Raw genomic sequence first — 22,586 nt, forward strand, 5'->3', positions numbered from 1 at the left:
GGCACCCAGTCTCCTCCAATGGAGACTTCTTGTGTCTCTAAAATGTGCAAGGTTGGCATTTGGACTTTCTCCCAGTCATCCACCGTGAGTGTTGAACAAAAGCAAACCATAAAAATGTGTAAGTATTGGGAACTCATGAGCCTGTGGGGACGTCACCGGGGAGGAAAAAAAAAAAAAAAAAAGCAGAATGCAAAGGGATGTATGGATGGAAGAGGGGGAGTGTGGAGGTGCAGCAGCTGATGGCGCTCTGTCTAGATGACCTGGCAGCAGCTGTGTGGGGTGGGGGTGCAGAGTAGACCCTCCTTGGGACTCCGGTGGATGTTGACGGACAGAGTCTTGTCGCTCAGAGGCATCTGCAGCACGCGGCTCTTCATGTTCCTTTGGTTCTCCCTGGCCAGGTCCAGCTCCCCCAGCCTCAGGGTGCCGGAGCAGGGGCCGTCCAGCAGCGGGTCGGCCAGCGCGTCTCCCAGCGGCGGCTGCTGGTACAGGTTCCCCCTGGGCGACGGACCGCCCAGGAGTGAGACCTTGTCCAGGCTGCCGGTGGAGCCGCCCATGCACATCCTCCACATGGGACGGTCCTGGTTGTCCGCCCCGACGCCTCCTCCGCTGCCACCTCCCACACCCCCCACTCCTCCTCCCCCTCCTCCTCCTCCTCCTCCCCCACCACCCGTCAGGTTGTGGAACTGAGAGCTCAGGCACAGGCTCATCAGCTTTAGGCTTTCCACCAGGCCGCTGGGAGCTTTGGCTGTGCCCTTGCCTTGGCCTGAACCTGATCCAGGACTGGCACAGTTGGAGGGACTGCCCTGCCCTGCCCCCCTCCTCTCTCTATCCTCTTTCCTCCCCTCTCCCTCTCCTCCTTGTCCACCTGCCGTGTCCGGTAAGTGGTGACTTTCTGTATCATCATCACTGGTCTCTGAGCTGGGGGTGAAAGTGGCAACCGGCGCCATTACAGTTTTAGGCGAAGACATGAGTGTCGATGGTGACGGTGTTCGAGAGTTCAAACAGAGGCTGAGGCTGGGCTTGGGCAGGCCGAGTCCGTGCAGCTCTCTCCCTTCCTCATCCTCCTCATCCTCTTTATCCTCCTCGTGGATCTGGTTCAGGACGGGAGCGCTCATACGCGACGTCAGCCGATTACCAGACGACATGGACGAGGACGAGGCTTTGCAACGGAGCACCACCTGGGCGGGCAGCGAAGAGGGGGGCAAACATTTGTCTTCCTCCCCGTCCTCCTCCTCATCCTCTTCCACGCTGAAAAGGCTGGGGCTGCGTGGTTTACAGGGGCCCACTGAGGCCAGGGAGCCCAGCCTGATGGGGTTGGAGTGGGGCTTGGCCAGAGGCCTGAGCCCCTTCTCTTGGTTCGGCCGTGCAGGCTGCTGCTGGCTGGATGACAGAGTGTGGTTGTCCTGCCGCTGACCGAGGTCCAGCAGAGCCGTTTTAGGCCTGGGGCCCTTGTGGAGGCTCTCGGCACTACGGGCAGGGGACTGTGGTCCACCGGGGTGGGACATGGCTGGACCCCCCAAGCCATCACTGACATCCTGATGAACATCCACTCTTGTAGGCCAGGACTGCCTATGAAGGGTTAAAAACACATAAAACACAGTTCAGTTAACTCAACTTAACTATTAACTGTACTGTTTATATGTTTATATACTGAACAAATGTTCTTTGTAACAGAGAAACTTTAAGAAAAACCTTTTGCGAAATATGTTTATTTAATTTCTCTCCAAAAGCCAAATGAGAATATTAAAATCCCTTTGAAGTACAGAGCTGGAATCAGGGTGTGTTTGGTTTAGTTTAACATGAAGAAAGAAACAGCTAGCCCTGAAAAGATAAGCATAACTCTACAGACTCTGTACACTTGTGTCCATACACAGGTTGATAGAAAAGAATGATAGAAAATAAAAGTGAAAGAAAAAGAAAGTAAAAACGTGTGCATTTGTGCTTTGTCAGCTTTAGAAGTTGGTCTCATTTTTTAAATGTTTCTAGCCTCAGTGCTAAACTAAGCTAACCAGCTGCTGACTGTAGCTTCATATTCACCATTATGTACAAAATATTATTTAAATAGAGAAATAAACTATACATACATGTTGTTTGGTTGGAGATATTGCAGTGTGGTTGGCATGAATGAATGAAAGTATGGTTGTGTTGTATGGCTAATGCTGACTTTTACTGATGGTAATATACATTTCTAAATGTAAGCTGTTAATATTTTATTCTGTTGAATCTAAGATCCATCCCTTATTACAAGAAACTATATGCTCTTTTGTTTCAAGGTATTTTTGGTGAAAACATCTCTGTAATGTTGCTGATCTGAAATGTCTCTTCTATTCTGAGTCTGTGCTTCGCTCGCTGCACAAAAAAAAAAAATTCCATCTGTCCATCTGCTGTCAAACTTGTTTTCTAGGGGAGTGACAGTACACAGCACTGCAGAGGCAGCACTCTGTCTGTGTCAAGAAACGTTTGTGTGTGTGTGTCAGAGGGTTATAGGAGGGTTAGTGTGCTACTATATTTGTGGGGTCAGAAAACTGGGAGCCCACAATACTTCTGGGGACCAAATTGCTGTGAGAGTGAAGAGGTTTTAGGGTCCGTGTTTGAATTAGGTTAAGGTTTGTGTTTAGTACTTAGTTATTATGATTAAGGTTGGGGTAGGGGGGCACAAATAAATGAAACAAGGCTGTGTTTGTGTGTGTGTGTACCTGAACTGAGCCTTGCTGGGGCTGGGTGATCGTATCTGGCTGTGCTGCTCCTTCTCTTGCCGGTCCCTCAGCATCCTCTCAGCCAGCAGGAAGTAGGTAGCTGTGATGTGGTTGTACTGATTTGACTCCAGAGCCCTGAGATGATTGAGAGAGAAATCATTTGAATTCCACGACACATACACACACACACACACATATCGACAAGCAAATCAGTGCCAAATCCTGACCATGAGTCAAAAGGAAGTGACGGGGGTGGAGATTTAATTTGACATGGCGACAGCTCAGGACGGATTGGCAGCTGGTGGTTAATGGCAATTAAAGTGTTGACGACATTCGATTAAGCTTCGGTTGGGCGACGGAACTGTGACAAATTTTGGGAGATTACACAGGAAAGAATAGCTGCAAGTTAATTTATGCGTGTATGTGAGATAAAGGGACACATACTCGGTTATGGTGTCTCGGTCGGCGATACCCCCCAGCACCATGCGCTGAATGATGGAGCTGTGCTCCTCCTCCGACAGGCTGCGATGGGACACCAGAGGGGTGGACAGCTTGGTGGCCGGGGAGGGGTCGACACCTTGAAGCCATTCGTGGGCCTCGATCTGCTCTAAGGTCGCTCGTTTCTTGGGGTCCCTCTGCAGCATATGGCCTATAAGACTGGAGGGAGGCACAGAGTGTTACAGACAAACGGAGGAAACATCTGGTCATGACTGCAGGAACATTTAGATACACCATGCATTGCTTTAGTACTTGATAAGTATATGATGTGGAAAAGTAGTAAACAAAGTTTGCTTTTGTGGTATAACTGTGTTATTATCACACGTTGGCTCTTGTTACCTTCACATTAATGGACAAACTGTTGGTTTGTTTACAACCTGAATGACCCATCGGTGATATCTCATAATAAAAGTCATTATAGGTAATGATGGTGACATTATTGTCACTGTGTAGCTTTACTATAAATAAAGTCACGCACAAACCTAATCATAATGATAAGAATTTAAAACTGTCTCTAAAATCTGACAATGTCGTGTTAGCGTCTCATATCTTTTAAAAAAGGCAGCTTATTTAATTTTTGGTTTGTGCTGACTTGACAAATGTTGAAATATAAAGCCCAAAATATAACCGCCTGGGCAGCTTCAGTACAAAATGCTGCACACAACTGTCAAACTGTACTTGTAATAATCCAGTTTTATCCCGATCAAAACACCTGTAAACACGTTATCTCATATTTGTTGTTGTTGCGATCTGGTTAAGATGACGTATCCCTTGCTAAATCATTCACACAGAACAGGAAAATATGCTGCTTGTTTAAAGGTGTGAACAAACACCCTGGGGACAACCGATACGTCAATATTTGCAGTCCTGAGTGCAAGTCAGCATAAACTAATGATGTCCAAACCCGGAGTGTGTTCGAAGCCACAGCCATTCAAAAATGTATTCGGCACCTAGTTTGTCCTTCTCTGCTCTGAGGCATCGTTAAACCCTCACAATGTTAAAAATAGAGGGCCGATTTTAAAGGGTGCATTAGATACACTTAACGCAGCGCTGCATCTGTGGCGGTGCAGCTGACTGCAGCACTGAGTGAAAGCAGGACATGAGGAGCAGCAGAAGAGAGAGGCCGCTCTCTCTTTTTCTTCACACATCTATAAACATGAAATATGCAGCACCTGCAGAGTACTCTGTCCATCTGTGTGGAGATGTGTGTGTGTGTGTGTGTTACTCACTTTATGCATGCATTGGAGATGTGTGGAGGCACTGTGTATTTACAGTCCATGATCATAGTGAGTGTCTCGCTGTCGTTAGCCTCCTGGAAGGGGGGCTGACCACAGACCAGCATGAACAGGATCACTCCAAGACTCCATATATCTGCAGAGACACAGAGAGAGAGCGCTGCCTGTTCAGACCGGTGTGTGCAGATAACATGAGAACAAAGTGTGAGTTTATTAAAGCAGGAAATGGTAAAAACAAATGAGAAAAAAGAAGGATGACAGGCCAACAGAGGAAAGCATGTATGCCCTTTCTGCTTAGTGACCTAGATAGAATTAACAAGAGCCGTCTCCCCCCCTCAGTTCAAAATACACACAAGCCAGTATAAATATGTACTGGCTTAGGACACATCTGTCTAACCAAGGATGAGGCCCGGCTCGGCTCGGCGCTGCCGCCCGCCGCCAGCGCCGTGCTCGCCTCACACATAAACACGCATGCATGCCCTCCCACACAAACGCACAGTCCTGGGAAAGTGGGTTAACGTGTTCATCCCTCCTAGCATCATACGAATGCTAAATTTATGGAACAGCTCTCTTGGTCCGATTAGTCTTTTTTTCCCTCTTTTTGTTAGAAAAAAAAAAAGGATAACTTTTTGCTCCGGGCTTTCACCGCCGCTTTGGTCAGCAGGATGGTCCACTGACACACATTCTGCAGCCATGTATTGACTATGAGCAAAGAGACAGTAGGAGCACACGCTTTCTCAGTCAGTATGTTGACCCCTTTTCACAACCGCTTTACAAATAGTGGAATAAAAAACAGATGAAAATAATAATAAATATGAAGTAAATAGTTTCTCCTTCTCCTTTAATTGGCAAAGTCCAGTTGATTTACAGTAGCCGCTTCTACACTGTGAAATCTAAAATATCATTATGATAATTGTTCAGTTACTTATTTCATACTGTATAAATACACTCGTGTGTTTCTTTTTTTAAATCAAAGTTCTCCTCTTGCTGAATGTCTAAATATTTTTAATAACTCATCATAAACTCAACAGAGAATCACCCACTCAAAAGTTATTTGCTGCTAAAAGTACCTGTTTTTACGAGAAGGTGGACCCCAGTTACTGACTATCTGGCTTAAGACCCTTATACTCTATTCATTTATTATTATTATTATTATTTTTATTATCCATAAGATATGTGCTATACCCTTACAGTGCTATATCTGTGTGACAGATGAGACCCGATCTCAAGATGTTTTTCTTTTTGTATTCCTTTGTGATGTTAATTGCCTGTTAATGTACATTTAAGGCAATAAAGTAAAAAAAAAAAAAAAAAAAAAAAGTTATTTGCTGCTACTAACTTACACCCTCCATATAAAACTCCACTTGACCACCAGGTAGTATGAAGCAGAGTAAAAACTATTAATTTGTCATATTCACCCTGGAAATACATAACACTTTCAATATAGTCACTCTGCGACAGCCAGTAGGTGCAAACCAACATTAGCATTATTGTAGGTCCAGTATCTATTCCTCTGTTAGCTCTTTAGCTGTGGTGCTCACCAGCTTGTTGCTAACTGTGTCTGCAGTGGGCTGTAAAATCCAAACAAGAAGCCAAAGATGCTAAATCCCCCTGCAGAGCTCTGTGATAATTCTCTGCAGTTTGTCACTACAATCACTTTAACGTTAGCATCATTAGTTAATTGTAATTTAAAAAAAAAAAAACACTAATAAGTGTTGCTGTGTGGTTATTGCTTCTTTGCCCTGCGCTTGGCAGCGGTCGCTGGTTAATCAAACAAACTGTGTCTTGTCTAGAATCCAGAAATGGAGCATCGTTCCCAGTGACAGCTGATGTATCAATTATTACCTGAACAGACCCTGTGCTCATTTTAATTTAGTTTGGTGTACAAGGCGTATTCTAGCTTGTACCCTGAGCGTAAATGGGTTTATCATCCCCAGCACCCCCTGTGATGTGTCTTCATATTTCTTCATATCACTTTGGTTTGCCAGCATACGCTGGAGATTTCAATCTGGTAAAGTAAAACGTGCCAGTTTCCTGTGGGTGGCGAGTATTTATTGCTCTGAGGCTGTGAAGGAGCGCCTCATACTTCTGATGGAGGGAGCAAACACTGCTGCAGTTCCCCACCACCATCTTACCCCTAGCCAACGTATCCTAGCAACCGTGACCCTGCCTCCCTCATCGCTTGCGTCAGCGGCGGTCCACCAAACTTCCTTCCTCGATAACTTTATTTATAAACCAGATGGCTGACACATCACTGGATAGCGCCGTCCACATCACTGCACATTAGCATCACTTGTGCTAACCGTGTCTGCTGCTTAGCGTCGACAGCTGGGAGTGTAAACATCCCTTTTTGCCGCCCTGCGTTGCATTTAAACACCGAGTGCTTCCCTGAGATAACCACCAATGACTCCCTTGTGCCTTGACACTGTTAACCCCCCCCCCCGGGCTAACTGGGTCGTGTTCAGCATCCTGTCCTGCTGCAACGTCTTGTTCAGAAAAAAAAATAAAGCCTTTACCTCTTGTGCACGTTCATTATGCACAGATATGCTCTGAATTATGCATGCGCCCAGGCTATGTTCTTTGTAATTGCTATTAGGTAAGTTAATTTTTTTTTAAGTGCAGCTTGTGCTTCTTGAAGAGGAGGCAGAAATCTATATTTAACTTTCCATTTACTGGAGACAAAAAAGGAGGGAGCCCACACTGCATAACATCAAAAGGATCAAAAAAAGGAGGCAGGCATCGTTTCATAGCAGTTATTAGTCCATCATCTGCTCAGAAAAAGCAAAAACATGTCAACACCAGACTAAATCTGCGACTTTCTCATACTACTCTTTAATAACTCTGTCATTAAAATTCCATTTATTCACTCACTGTTTAACCATTTATTTATTTCCCCGTGAATGACGGTCCATTACAGGGTCCAGAACATGTGACTGCAGTTTCAGTTAATTCACAAGAGTGACTCATTAGAGGCAACATTATTTGACGAATCTTCTTAAATATGTCTTTTTAAAGTAAAAATTAAAGTAGAAATGCCAAAAATTCCACACTTATTACCTCTCACACACTTTCCACAGTCATCCGTGATTAAATAATATCTTCAGCTTTAGATTCTTGATCACATAAGAGAAGCAATGTCAAGAACTTGGAAAATGTGATGACGTTTTTGCTGATTCACTGTCAAAAAGCTTAATCTATAATGATGAACTTCAGCTGTGAGCTGTGAGAGAGCGATGAAGAAATCACAATTCTCTCTTGTGAGACAAACACCGACACCTTGGATTAATAAATAGCTTCTTCTTCGCTGGTGTGCGGTTTGGACTGTTCAGCTCTCGCTAATTGGCTCCTTCTGTAAGACTGACTACGTACGCTCTCTCCTCTCTATTTTGGATCACTTTTCATCTCAAATTATTTTCAGCAACTCCTTCAAAAGAGCAACAAACTCCAAACAAGCCTGGCTAGAGAGAGCTGAGCGAGGACTGCCTCTTTATCTCTGCAACAAACTAGGCTGGCCGCCACCTGGCATGTCACCAGCAAAACCCAGCACCCTACAGACTGTCAGCAGGTACCTTGGCAGCAATGTAATCCCAGGCCAGGTTACCTCAAAGCCCCGAACGTCAGGGCTGTTGGCCTCCATTCAGCCTGTTCCACATCAAACTGCACTGCTGATAGAATCGCACAATATTACATCCCGGCTGGGTGGATAATCCCCGCAATCAAAACATCATCATCTCAGCTGAATGAACAATAGCGCACAGGCAGTGTGAACACTTCAGAGGACAGGGCACACACACACACACACACTGAAAACATCTGATTTGTCATTTGGGTCAAGTGCTCAGAGAGGATTTTACAGGACAGGTGACCTCACACATCCAGCTACTCACACAATCACAGAAAACACACACATGCAGTCAAATAACGGGCGCTGTTATTATTCCACTTTTAGTATTTGGGAGCTGCTCATCTGCTTGGCTCAAAATAGGGGGAGAGAGAGCGTGAAAGCAGACAGAGCAAAATAGCCACTGCAAATCCACTCAGTCAGAAAAATAGAAAATGCTTCTCTCTTGCTCCTGCATTTCTTTTTTTTCCTCCTTCGCTCTGACGCAGTGGCCTCTGGGTAGACAGAGGCACTACTGATGCTTTTTTTTTTTTGCTTTGTCTGTTTTCTTCTTGTCCATCTTTTCACACTCCTTTTTCCCCCCTTCCTTCACCCCCAATCTGCACGCTTCTATTTCATTTCTTTTCCATTACATTTTAATTTAATATCTACACTGTGGCTCAGTGAGGATTGGGGGAGCTGTATCGATGCCAGTGAAAATGACGGCGAGGCTGCTTGAGGTGTGTGTATGCCTCGGCCACAGAAAAAGAAGAGTGCTGAGGAAACCAATTTCAGCCTGATCTGATATCAGATTTTATTACACTCAGAAAGGCCATGACTGTCAATGAAGGTAAACTGCAGGTGTAGGACTGCAATTCTGTGGATTAAGTTATAGTCTAATTTCGAAAGTGACTGATGCACTGTGTGAACTTGGACCAGTTCCTCTCCTTCTATCAGCTGGATGATAAAGCTGCTGAAATGCCAAGTTGTATGCAAGGTGCATCCAAAGTACAGTAGGTTATATAGTTGGTTGCCAGCTGTATGCAGAGCTATCAATAGGTCATCAGTTAACCAGGCTGATATATAATAGAGGACAGGGTGTACGTTCTGCTGCTGAGTCAGTGTCCCATTCCAATAAATGTAAAAGCTGTAAAATAACTATCTCACTTTGATAATCACCATGGGAATATAACCACCATGTCGGTTCATCAGACTTACCCACGGCAGGAGCGTCATACTCGTCTCCCAGCAGTATTTCAGGCGCAGAGTAGGCCAGCGAACCACAGGAAGTGTTGAGTTTTTTCCCGGGCTGAAAGCGGTTGCTGAAGCCAAAGTCGGTGAGCTTGACGACGCCCTGCTTCTCGAAGAACACCACGTTTTCTGGCTTCAGGTCCCTGTGCACGACGTGTAGCCGGTGACAGTAGGAGATGGCGTGGACGATTTGGGCGAAGTAACACTTGGCCACCTTGAGAATAACAGACAGAAAGGGTAGTAAGCAATAGTAGTGCACATCACAGTCCCATAATTACCAAATGTCACTGTTTTGGCTGCGGTAAAAAAAAAAAAAAAAAAAAAAAGGATCTAAGGGGCGCCATATCTGATGGCCTTTTGCTGCGTCACTGCATGTCATTCTCTCTCTGCCTCCCCATTACCTGTCTCTCTCAACTATCCCATCAATTAAAGGCAAAAAGCCCCAAAAAATACTTAAAAAAAAGATCTACAAATAACTGAAAACAAACAACAGACAGCGTCAGTTAGCAACTAGCAAGTGAAAAGCTTTAGCCAGTAAGTTAGCTAGCGAGTGGCTAAAGAAATTTCTTATCAGGAGTTTGCCTGAAACCCTGTATGCTAATGCTAATGATGCTCGAGAAGCAGTAGATGTGTAAATAATTAAGCAACTTATTTGTTAATTAGTTTGTCATATGAACTTGAAAAGGTGAAGACATGTCAATGTTTTGTTTACCACTGTTTCTGCTTTCACAAAGTCGTGGCTGAAAAAATCACTAACCCTAATTTTACTGCATTTTTATGAAGGAGCAGCTAGCTTAGATACGTGTAGCATAAAAACTGGAAGAAGGAACATGCTAAAAACTGTGACTATGGTTTTTTGTATGGAGTAAACAAACAAGATAAATAAGAAAACTTTTACTACCAGCGGAAAAGACTAGGCTAGCTGTGTCCCCCTGTTTTGTGTCTTTTATTTGTGCTAATTCTAGTTAACTCGCTACGTAGCTGACAGAAATGGGACTCCTAACGAAAATGTTGACAGGCATGTTACACAAAATCTTATATTCTTCTCAAGTCACACAAAATGAACCAATCTAATGTATTTCACTGCATAAAAAACTTCAATCCGCTCCCCCACTAGTAAGTGACACAGATGACACATGAAGACTCAGCGAAAAGCCATCTTTACCACTGCAGAGTTTGATCCTCCTTAAGCTGTCTAGCCTTTAATGAAACATTTTGCCTCCAGGTGTTGTGAATTTATTAACTTTAAAGAACTGCTGTGCTGCACTAGTAAGCCTCTAACTACGTGTTCTGTTCCTTTGAGTTTTTATCTTCAGTGTTTCCTTATCCAATACTAGGGGAATTCATGGTGATATGAACAGAGACGGAAGCTCGAAGAGTTAAAGTCGCTTCTGTTGAGAGACTGAGTCACGGGCAATGAATCTGAATGGCCACTCTGTTGCCTGCAGTCCCACTCACCTCCTCACTGAGGCCTCCATCGTGCTTCATGATGCAGTCGTACATGTCTCCTCCGTCTCCCAGCTCCAGAATGAGGTAGAGCTTGGTGGCCGTGTCGATGACCTCGTAGAGGCGCACCACGTTGGGGTGCTGAACCATCTTCATGCATCGCACCTCCTGGAAAAGGTGACCCCGTGCCACCGGGTCCAACTTGGTCTTATCAATTACTTTTACCGCAACCTGGAAAACAGAACACAACAAAACATGATGATTGGCACCTTTCACATCCTAGAATTACCAGCAGAAACACTGGACTGCTATGCTGATGATAATTTGAGGATAATCAGGAAAAAAGATTAGAAGTGTTTAGTGGCTCTAGTCTAATGTCTCTAGAAGCAGCATTAAGACAATCATGTGCTGGCAAACTTTCACAAAAGTCACATGTTGGTGGGTCGACCCGCTCAAACCTTCGAGCCGTTACTGAAACTGCCAAACTGTTTCTTTGGCATGTGTCTCTTAGGGTGTGCCTGAAATTTCCAACGGTATGCTGACAACACTAGGCAGTTAAATATGAGGACATTCCATCAGTGACATTTAAGGCATTTCGCTTGTACAGACATGGACCAGCGTACCTTTTCTCCTGTGAACACATGTCGAGCCAGTTTAACCACAGCAAAGTGCCCACGGCCGAGAGTCTTGTCCAGGTCATACAGCCCAGCAATCTTCCCGTCATGATGACGCTTGAGCCCCGCCATGGCTGCTTGCGGACGGCGGTGGGGATAGCTGCCTTCTGTCGCCTGCCGGGCCTCTGTCAGTTCTCCATCGTTGTTTTGATTCGGTTGAAGTTAGGCGAGTTAGGTTTGTGATGACGGTGTGGTCGACTCTAGACCAGCTGTAGGTCTTCTTGAGGTGGCTTCAGGGAGATCCTCTCAGTTCAGTCCTGTCTGCTCTTGGTCTGAGAGAGGAATTGACACAAAGAGAAATTAAAACTCGTCCATTCACAACATAACACTCCAGTGAATGCTTTGGTTGGGAATGCTGCTCATCTCTTGAGTCATGAACCTGTCTGATCGACGGCATTCTACTACCGATACTGATCACTTGTGGCACTAGTTGGAGGAAAGCCAAAGGTAATAATTACATAAAGAGTTGGAACATGCAAAAATAACAGCAGGGTGCAGTTTTGCTAAATCGTTCAACAGTTAAATGAGTTTTGATTGTGGAAGCTCAACTCTTCATTAAATACTAAAAATGAAATAAACCAGTCCATGAGTCTAGCTGTGCAACTTTGTGAGGTTGTACTTGGAGGCATTTTGAATAATATTAACATACAGATGTTTAACCTGGATCGACATCAGAGCAGCGCAAATGGATTATTGCAATCATTCAAATTTGTTTTAAAATTTCATGACAACTCATTTAATGGTATAGGTTGATACAGTATTTCAGACTGGACTAAAGTGGTTGATCACTATAAGCAATCCTAGAGTCAGGCTTTTTGATTCTCATATAGACATTTGAGAACAATTACTGACTTTGGATAAGAGTAAAGTTTGATGATTGTATTAAAACAATGAGAGTTGATTGGACATTTCCTACTTTACCCTTGGCCCTGGTCCTAGGATTGCATTAGGTCTGTTGGCTCAATAACACAGCTTTGATAGCTAAGTGGGAAATACATACGTATACGTATATATACGTATATTCACAATTAATGCTCCAACTAACCCTTACTGTCCTCATCAGCTGATCTACAAAACACTAGTCTAAACTCACTCATCTCAAATGCCACCGGGCTCACATGTCTGACCCTCTGCTCCGTTCACCAGGAGCTGCTGTCGTCACACAAGCATTTTGCTTCACAGCCCTGATTATGAAACAGTGCCTCAGGGGGAGTCATGGCATTCCTCTTCCAAGAACCTACCTGCCTGCCCACCAAGAGCACAGAGACAGCAGAAAAGAAAAGAAAGAAAAACACACACAATGTACCGGCAAAGAACATTCCTTGGAGGGTACCTCCACCTAGGTGTGTCTCATTCACCTGAATTCACAGAGACAACAGGAAACCAAATAACTGTTGCCGGGGAACACGCCTACCTACACGTCTAGGTAAGAGTAAGATGAAGTAATAAAACATCTCTAACCCAGCAGCCGTCTGTGGTTGCTTAAATGAAACTATGAAAGCCTTGAGAGCTCTTTTGGGTTTTTATGTGATCCTCAGTTTGAGGATTGTACCTGTGAGAAAAGAGTGAGTCATTTTTCCTGTAATAGGAGTCTGACATCTCTATCTGCCTCTGCTCTCTCTCTCTCCCTCACACACACACACGTACAAAAGTCATCTCAACAGTGCTGAACTATTCGCCTCACCAACACTGACAACATGTAGGTGTTGATGTCTCCGAACACAGAAGCTACAAGAGGAGACACATGCACACACTCTGTTTCTTTCATGCTTTCACATGCACATTTCTAGATACACACACACACACACACACACACACACACACACACAGCTCTGGCACACCGATCAGGCTGACGGGGCAGGTTAGGTGAGATCAACCGGGTCTGTGTTGAGGTGATGAGCTGTTGGGTTGGCCTCAGTCAAACCGGGGTATTACCATCTACTCAGCGGTGAATGACTGATCTCCAAGTCTAAATCTAAACCTCTTATTTACCTCTGAGTGTAATCACTTGATCGGTGCTGATCAGTTTAAAGCAGGTGAAGGATGAAAATAGAAGATGAGAAAAGACACTTGGTGTTAAATACAGGTTGGCATTTTGATTATGAATCCAGCCCCAGCCTCAGAGTCCACATACAGTACAGTACAGTACAGTGGTGTGACTGCCAGGCATGCTTGCTTCAAAGTTGGTTGCATAACTGTTCGAGTTGCTGGTATTGTATTGATTAACAAAGCGGTAGGACGCATGTGTGCGTACAAGAGCACACAGACACACATGTGCGGTCGAGCACCTGTTATGATTGTTGCTACACTCTCATGGCCGGTGAGATTAAAAGATATGAAGTGAAATCTCTGGTTAACTGGAAACTCAAGTCCCTTGGTAGGCGCCCAACACCTCACGTACAAAGTAGCTAGTTATCCTTTTATTGAATGACTCCAACTATTATGGCCTCTGAAACTTGATAAAAGTTTGCCCCTTGTTTTGTTTATGTGGGTTTTTAAAGTATTAAATCACAGCACACAACATTTTGGGTGGCAAACATGGTTTCTTATTATGAATAACCTTATGACTCTTTAGAATTTACTATTCAGGCCTAACATATTCAGAGATCCTGACGCCTAGAATGACAACCACTGCTACAACCAGAATACCATACTAATAACAGTAGCCTACTATGAGGGCTATGACTGTAAACCGATAGCTGTACAATAAGCTGCTACAAAGATGTTAAATTCTTTGACAAAGAGTTTGGGAATATTTTTGTGGCTTGACTGTAGGATTCCCCATTTTTCCTATTTTCCTACAAGAGGTAATGTCACCACCAGGTGTCTTCAATACTACAGTATACTGTACATGTATGAAGTTACTGTAGGTCTAGGCTATATGGTGAAGATACAAGCAAAAGGTCACTGTAAACTCACTGTACTGTGTTACAAGATCACTTTAAGTCCTTATGTGTAGCCTATCACAGGAGTATTAGTGGCACCCTGTGCATGATAAATATCATATCACCTAGCCTACTACACTGACACCATGCAGGAGTCAGTGTAGGGCATCTTTGTAAAATGACCATCCTGCACTGTATCTGTTACATTACCCCTGCATAGGTACTACAGTCCATATGGGACCCCCCTCTCTCGCGCTACTGTCAACATGCCTGCTGGCTGCAGCCACAATAACATGACAGTGCAGGCCAGCCTGCGCCAACAGCACACACACATGAGAGCGGCGAGGACACGGACAGCATGCTAAAACGCGCCCCGAGGATGCGCATTCAAGAAAAAGTCCCCTCACTCAAATCCAGCAGAGCCTCAGTAACTTGACACATATTACAACCCGGGGCCCACACCGTCAGCCTGCATGCGCTACAACAAGCACAGTCCTACTTACACTGAGGGATCAGCGCTGGCTCCTGCCGTCCGTCCGTCCGTCCTATCTGTTCCCGTTCAAACTGCGGGAGTGTGCGGGGCTCCGGGCGCTGAGCCGCGGGCTTTGACCGAGGCTGAAACCCGCCGCCGGTTAGTTTAACTCTCGGTGCGGACTGACAGCGAAGCGGCCACAGATTATCCCAAAAGAGTCCCCGTGTAAATCTGTCACACTGTCAACTCAGCCTCTCTCTTCCCTCCCCCCTCTCTCGCTCCTGCGCTTTCAGCGGCGTCAAGGCAACACGGGTATCGGCTGACACCGGAAGTTCACTTTCATAATAAAAGCATAGAGAAAACCCTAAATTCAGTCAATCTATTTAACAAAAGCAACCATTATGTTGATAGTGTGTGTTGTATTTTAGAGTTTGCTATCGTTCCTCACTAACTGTTCATACTATATTTTTACTTTAAAATGATCCCCATGACAAAAGTGCCTGCAAGTTTTTTTTGTTTTATTTAGTTAAATAGGCTACCTCTTTTGCACTAACATTTCACATTATTTGAAAATATGTAGAGGAAGTTTGACATAATCGAGCAATCACATGCCATCAACTTGTTAAACTCCTCCCTCTAAGAATCAGTCGAATTAATGTTTTTTCTTCCACTATGTAGGCTACAACAATCAACAATCTATTTAAACTGACTAAGGCATGCATATGTTTTTTTAAATAATGTATATTTATTGCACTGTTAAATATAGGCAGATTCTGCTGAAGATATTTGAATGATTTATGTAAGAAAATATATATCTTTTTTTTTTATCAAGGCGCAGTATTTTACAGTGTCTTTTTAACTAACTCATCATTTCATGGTGCACAAAAAATGGCAGCGTTTAATACGCTATGCTTTTATTTTGAAGGAATATTCTTCTGTGTTCCGGTAGTGTTATTTCTCAATGACAGCTCTATCCTCACTGCGCTTCAGTACCATTCATCTTTGACGTCAGAGCCATGCTCAGAGAAAAGCGTGTTTATCAGGCCCCGTGATAATAACACTAGATATATTATTCCTCTGCAGCTGAGCAGTATTCCTGCTGGGGTCATATTTTAAGGTATTTAACACTAAACAATTGGGAGGCTGGGAGATAAAAATGGTATTTTGATTACATGGCTCAGACTATAAAGGAACAATGGGTCATTATCAGCTCTTACACTTCCTATGAAAGACCCAGGCAGGCTGTCAGTCAGAGGCAGGCCTCCTTCACCCCTCACCCATCTTCAGCTTTCACTTGTCCGACTGCCAGGAAGGAACCCAATGCCTGCTGAGTGGCGGTGAGAAGGGGAGGTATGTTGGCATCAAGTCCATGTCCCTGTCCTCTGCACCGAACCAGCTGGGCTATGTTCAAATGGGTTGTTGTGTGGTGTTTACAGCCTCCTCTCTGAGATGTGGAGCACAACCTGTTCCCCTGGTGACAGATCTCTCTCACCAAGCTGGTTTGTCTCCACTCTGCTTAAAGATGGTCTGATGATCAAAAGTTAAGGCCAGTGGTGATAAGCAGCACCTTGTGTGACTTTGAAGTGGCACCTGCTCAGACTGGTAAACACTGTTACACTGGAGAGGAGGCAGCTGTATTCAGGGACCTCAAATCTACCCACAGCGCCTACATACGTTTTCTCATCTGGAGTAGAAAGACAAAGGGGTCAAACTTCTCTATTGGCTGAGACTGCCCTCTAGTGCTTGAATGAGAAAAGTGTTGGTAGGAAAAAATGTATAAAACATACTACGTATATCCAGTCATTTGCTTTATACTTCATATACGTTTTTAAATCAGACAGTTGTCTCTCACTTACAATGCTAAAGTCCTTTGTTGTGGATTCTTCATAAATCCTAAATTCTGTCAGTATTAAATTATAGGCCAAGAGCCAAGTCGATAATCAGTACAGAACACATCATTATTTAAGTTACACTTAATATATTTTAGAGCCAAGCAGAGTCTCTTTGGTTTTAAAATAAATACATTTTAGCTGAACATGTTTCAAGATCAGTATCAGTAAAGAAAAAAAAGCACAGGCCTCATTTACAAGCCTGATTATTGGGTTCAACTATAGCTGTTGTATGGAACAGTTGAAATGCATGGGGATAGCAGTTGACACAAATAATCGTAAGTTTTAAATGCTTTAAAAATGTATATTATCTAGAAATATCTTTTACAAAACGGTGCGTTTAAAGGGTAAAAACTGAAAATTTGCACCACGGCAATGTTTCAAAATATGAGTGTATGAAGTAATTCAAATTGGATGGTTTGGGTGAGAGAAGTCCCTTTCCCGCCTGGTTTATGTTTCTCATTTCTTTTCCTACATTACACATTACACTACTAAATATGTTTGGCTCCAGGCTGTGGTGAGCAACAGTACTTATATGTTGTTTCATCAGAAAACCAGCAGAGAGCAGCTTCAGGTTTATAATCCAGAGGCAAATATGACCAACTCAACCTGTTACCAGGTCAAACCAGGCCAGTATTTCATCAAGTACAAAGAGTAGGTTACACACTCCACTGTCCCTCAAAGATATTTAATTTCCACAATTTTTATGCTTAGGGAGTTGATAAATTTTACAGTTGATAAAAGTTCATTCATAGTACATAGAAAATAGGTAGAAAACCCTAGAACTGAGACATTACAGAAAGGAGAAGACACAGTTGAACAATTGAGCAGAAGTTTATTTTGTGAAAACTGTTCACTTCTTTGCTGCCTCCTTTTGGAGCTTCTTCACCTCATGCTTGATGATTTTGTTCCTCTGCAGAATCAAAGAGAAAAAGTGCATTAATTAAAAAAAAAAGTACATATAAATATATATACACACACACTGACTGCAGCACGGTCACCAATATTCACACAGAGTAATGGATGCTCAAATCAAGTGTCACTGGCTGTTAAATCAAGCCGCAGCCCAGAAAAGTAATCACTTTTCATTTGCCTGCCAAAGGGAGGAGCCTCCACGATGCCACTATTACCGATGCTCACTCACTGGCACAATTAAATCAAACCCAGCCGTCGTTAAATTTATTGGCTGCAGCTGTTTAGTCAGCAAAGTGAAAAGGCACCGACACTCATCACATCATCAGAGCTGATCCAGCATCAGTGAGAGAGGCCTTACACTCAGTGCACTTTCACCAATAGTCAGGGAGCATCTGGATATGATTTTACATCATATCATTACAGCACCTATATTATAGGACATCAATTAATTTGTCAATAACACTAGTTTGTAAATGCAACATTTGAAGCTGATAAAGAGTAAAAGGATGATTAAGCCTGGTTAAATCATTAATAACAAGGAAGAAGAGTATTTAAGTAGCTACTTCCAACATTTGTTTCATAGTATTTTAATAAATATTTTTTCACTTGTTTGTAATAAACAACCAGGCGTCACCTTATCGATCTTGTATTTATGTCAACGGCCCAACAGCTAGTGTGCGTCTGTGTTGCACTTACCATCCTCTTGGCCTTCATCACCTTGTAGCGGTCAAAGTCGGACATCTTGGCCCTCTGCAAAGGTAAACAAGAAGATAAAGTCAGTTTTATCTAAACCAAATTCAAGTTTCGGATGCCTTTCTGTCAGAGAGGGAGTAAACGGTGGGTGATGTGTTCCGTTTACACCATGCTGGTGTGCAGCAGTGGTCCACAGACCAAAAAGGCAGAGAGCACTACTCAGATGACGTGTACTCAACATCAAATCTGTCCACTCTGGGGCGGTGCTAGGGTGATGTTTCTTTTTGAGAACCATTTGTTTTGTAGTTAACCAATACCACTTTCTGAAGATTAATATCAGAGAGAGAGGTAGCAAACAAAACAAGATAACAAGATTTGTCCAAGTTCAGTGTAGCTGTTGAGGAAGAGGTGGGTCGCCAACTCTAAATAAAACACTGCCTGCAGAAAGAGTAGAGGCAGCTATTTCACACATTGTGGATCAGATGCTTAAGTGTTTTTACTGTGGTCTAGCTCCTGAATAGATCACAAGACCAGAAGGTATCAGGACCTGTCAGGTTCAACCCAGAAATTGACAGTGCCTAATCAGCCTCACAAACAATTTGGTTCAGTTTTCAGTGATGCAACTCAGGCTTTACTGCAGGGGAGAAAGTGTGATGAATAATTGATACAGAAAATGCAAATGCCATCAAACTCTGGACTTGTATACACCAGCTGATCCCACGTCAAATAGTGGGTCTAAAACTTGTCAGCTGTCAGGTTTTGCTGTGCTACACACCAAACAGCTGCTCCCCTCTCTCCTCAGTTGAGGTGGGAGTTTGTCTTTTTACCTACCCATCACCAACTTTGTCACCATGACAACTTTGGCTTAGAACAACAATATAGGAAACACTGATGCTGAGTTGGCCAATAAAACTCCAGCGCAACTAAAATTTTCATCACTCCAAAATAATTACACATTTTCTCCGAGTCAATCCGCAGTACAATAACAGTGAGACCCTAAAATGAAAACACCCAACACTTCATCTAATTCTAAATATCAGCTGTACAGCATCTAAAAAAATAAATAAAAAAAAGATACAAAGCTTGACAAAGCTTACAAAGCAGACACATGAAACTGCAAAACTACTGCTGAAGCACAGACTCTTCTTCTCTGTAACTTCCAACAGCAAACATAATGTCCAGCAGCTAAACACAGTATTTACCTTCCGTCTTGCCTCGATCTTCTTGGCCCAGCTGCTTTGATCCCACTTCTCGTTGACTTGGGCCTTCTCCCAGGCTCTCTTCACAAACTTCTGGCGGGCACTGTGAACCAGAACATCCAGTAAGTACTGACAGACGCACCAAGTAATCATTTCATCACATGTCACCACTTGACAAAAGTATTTCTTATACAACTTTCAGGTCCTATTCAAAGCTAGCTCTGTATTAAATGATATGAGAACTGGACATGTGGAGAACTAAGACTGCAGTTGGTGTTCTCTTGTAAGATGGGCTGTCCTTACTGACTGAAGCCGTAAAATGTGCAGATCAACATACAGACTGGTAGAACTAGGTGTGTATAGCCTACAACATGTTTACTTATTAATGTAATGCTCCTAACCCATAAAGACAGTCTTTCTGCATATATTGGAGTCTGATAAACAGGTTATTGGGTAGAAAGCACAACGACATTCACAAATAAGCTCTACATAACTAGAAATATTAAATTAATGTGACATGACAATTTAGATCAGATATATAGAGCTTGTTATTCCCACTCACCTGTGAGGTACTTTGATGACATAGTCTGTGAGCTGCATGCACTTGAAGGGCATGGATTGCCTCTTCACTCCTGTGCAGGGACCATCAACAAGAGCCTGAAAAACAGAGAACCAGTCAATATCACCGAGACACGGCAGAGCACAGCACTTTTCTATACGCCGTCTTCCAGAGCACTCACCCTATTTTGGTCGATGACATCCACGATGGCCACCAGCTTGCCAGCATGGGGTCCGAAAGAGAGGTAGGCAACACGGCCGATCTCAACGAAGCGTTTGAACACCTGAGGAAGACAGCGGACGTCAGAGATAAACGAAGTGGACACGGACACAGAGACACAAAACGCGAGCTCTGTGTGAGAGTCGACAGTAGGACAGGGTGGAGAGCGACTCCGGCGTGTTACTTAGCGCTGCACAGTTACAGTGCAAATGCTTCGGCCGGCTAACGCTAACTAGCCGATGCTAATGTTAACGACTTCACAAACTGGGACGACACTTAACACTGAGCATATAGTGTGTTTAAATATCAAAACATAAGTAGTAAGTGATTTAACTTAAGTCGGTGTTGTGATGACAAAACAAGTGAGACGTGTTAAGCCTCACCGAGCAGCTCTCGGCCCGCTCGGTCTGTTAGACCACGTTGTAGTGCGGGCAGGAGCCGACATCTTACACACTCTAAGATTAAACTTTAAACGTTTGTTACTCTAACGTAGACCCCACATATATGAGTATGGGTGTGTTACAAACACATACGACTCTTGTTGTCCCAGAATAAAGAGATATATTACGAGAATTTCGACTTGGAAATGCCTAAACCCTCATGGCGAACTCACCATGATGGCAGTCCGGAGCAGAAAGGACGTTAGCACTTCCGCCTGCCGCACATACAGCTTCCGCCAACCGCGCGCACATGCGCAATCCGTCCACAGTTGACATGGGTAATAGAGAATATCTTTGATATAGGCTACTAAATGAACGTCATAATAAAGCCAGTTGTATACGGGTTAATCTAATAATTTGAGGTTTATGGCAGATTTGAACAATATGAAAAATATGTGGAAAATATGCATCAGTCGACAGTCGGTCTGAGAAACTCTCTGTCTCACACTCTTTTTATGGTCTCACACTCCTGTTGCTTTCACAGACGCTGTGGAAAGCCGGTGTGGTGTTCGGTTTAGCAAAATGAAGCTCTAACAGAGAAATAGGCTACATGACTGACGTTCATTGTTATTTTGGAGAATTACAAATCTACCGCAGTGAAGTTAGTTTTTAATTGGATATTACCCTACAGACATTCGCTCCTTCTCAAAAGGCTAAAATTCATAGAAAATATAAGATGTGTTCAAATGCAATACAAATTATTGAGCTATAATGCTCATATTTACAGTATAAAATAGGCTACATTAAAAATTCATATAGCCTAGCTAGCCTAAAATATTACATGTGTTCAAATACAATAATAAAAACAGGTGCGTGTCATAGAAGAGGCTTAGCCCTACCATCCTTTATTGATTTTGAGCCAACAGGTCACATGACCTGGGAGTTATTGAGCTATAATGCTCATATTTACTGTATAAAATACATAAAAATTCATATAAAATATTAAATGTGTTCAAATGCAATAAAACAGGTGTGTGTCATAGAGGATACTTAGATCTTCTGTCCTGTGTTGACTTTGAGTCAACAGGTCACATGACCTGGGAGTTATTGAGCTCTAACGCTCATATTTAGGCCTACAGTATAAAATATATAGGTGACCTGTTGGCTCAAAATCAACACAGGATGGTAGGGCTAAGCCTCTTCTATGACACACACACCTGTTTTTATTATTGCATTTGAACACATGTAATATTTTAGGCTATATGAATTTTTAATGTAGCCTATTTTATACAGTAAATATGAGCGTTAGAGCTCAATAACTCCCAGATCATGTGACCTGTTGGCTCAAAATCAACACAGGATGGTAGGGGTAAGCCTCCTCTACGAGACGCACCTGTTGTTGTTGCATTTAAACACATTTAATATTTTATATGAATTTTTAATTTATTTTATACTGTAAATATGAGCATTGTAGCTCAATAACTTCAAGGTCATGTGACCTGTTGACTCAAGATCAACACAGGATGGTAGGGCTAAGCCTCCTCTATGACACACACCTGTTTTTATTGCATTTAAACACATTTAGAATAAAAAGGATCGTTTTACAGAGCTCCGGGCCAAAACTAGTTTCCCTGACAGCAACACGCAGCTGTGTCAGTTCACAAAGTCTGACAACCTCTCTTTCCCTGACCCGGTCTTTTATATTTTACACAAATGAAGCTTATCAAATGTAGGTTGAGTCTTTTTTGATCGGTCCATGATGCTGTCATCCTCCTCGTGTTATCTGACTCCACGGTTGCCTCCGTATCAGCTTTGGTCATTCTGCAAACGTTAAAGAAAAGAGACAACATCCTGTTCTGCTTCCCTCACCACTTCTTCTGCAGCACCCTGAGATTAATTTTCCTCATAAGAAGTTGTTTATTTCAACAGATACACTCAAACCTGTTCTTCTCTATATATATCTCTGCACACTGT

The 22,586-nt window shown here is 43.2% G+C and overlaps 2 protein-coding genes across 2 annotated transcripts; both read right to left on the reverse strand.

The window, feature by feature from the left end:
* Positions 1-218: 218 nt before the first annotated feature.
* On the reverse strand, positions 219-14,972 carry LOC310993534 (SNF-related serine/threonine-protein kinase-like). The gene is made up of 8 exons (XM_083981915.1): positions 14,790-14,972; positions 11,351-11,673; positions 10,740-10,958; positions 9,249-9,495; positions 4,424-4,565; positions 3,141-3,353; positions 2,697-2,831; positions 219-1,569 (listed from the first exon to the last, which is right to left on the reverse strand). Exons 2-8 carry the CDS (start codon positions 11,471-11,473, stop codon positions 252-254), a joined length of 2,397 nt encoding a protein of 798 aa, XP_083838041.1. The 5' UTR covers positions 11,474-11,673; positions 14,790-14,972; the 3' UTR covers positions 219-251.
* Positions 14,973-17,462: 2,490 nt separating this feature from the next.
* rpl14 (ribosomal protein L14) lies at positions 17,463-20,903 on the reverse strand. The gene is made up of 6 exons (XM_083981925.1): positions 20,846-20,903; positions 20,195-20,296; positions 20,017-20,111; positions 19,458-19,557; positions 18,259-18,312; positions 17,463-17,560 (listed from the first exon to the last, which is right to left on the reverse strand). Exons 1-6 carry the CDS (start codon positions 20,846-20,848, stop codon positions 17,501-17,503), a joined length of 414 nt encoding a protein of 137 aa, XP_083838051.1. The 5' UTR covers positions 20,849-20,903; the 3' UTR covers positions 17,463-17,500.
* Positions 20,904-22,586: the final 1,683 nt, after the last annotated feature.

This window comes from Trachurus trachurus (assembly GCF_905171665.1).
Source record: "Trachurus trachurus genome assembly, chromosome: 11".
Classification (NCBI taxonomy): Eukaryota; Metazoa; Chordata; class Actinopteri; order Carangiformes; family Carangidae; genus Trachurus; species Trachurus trachurus.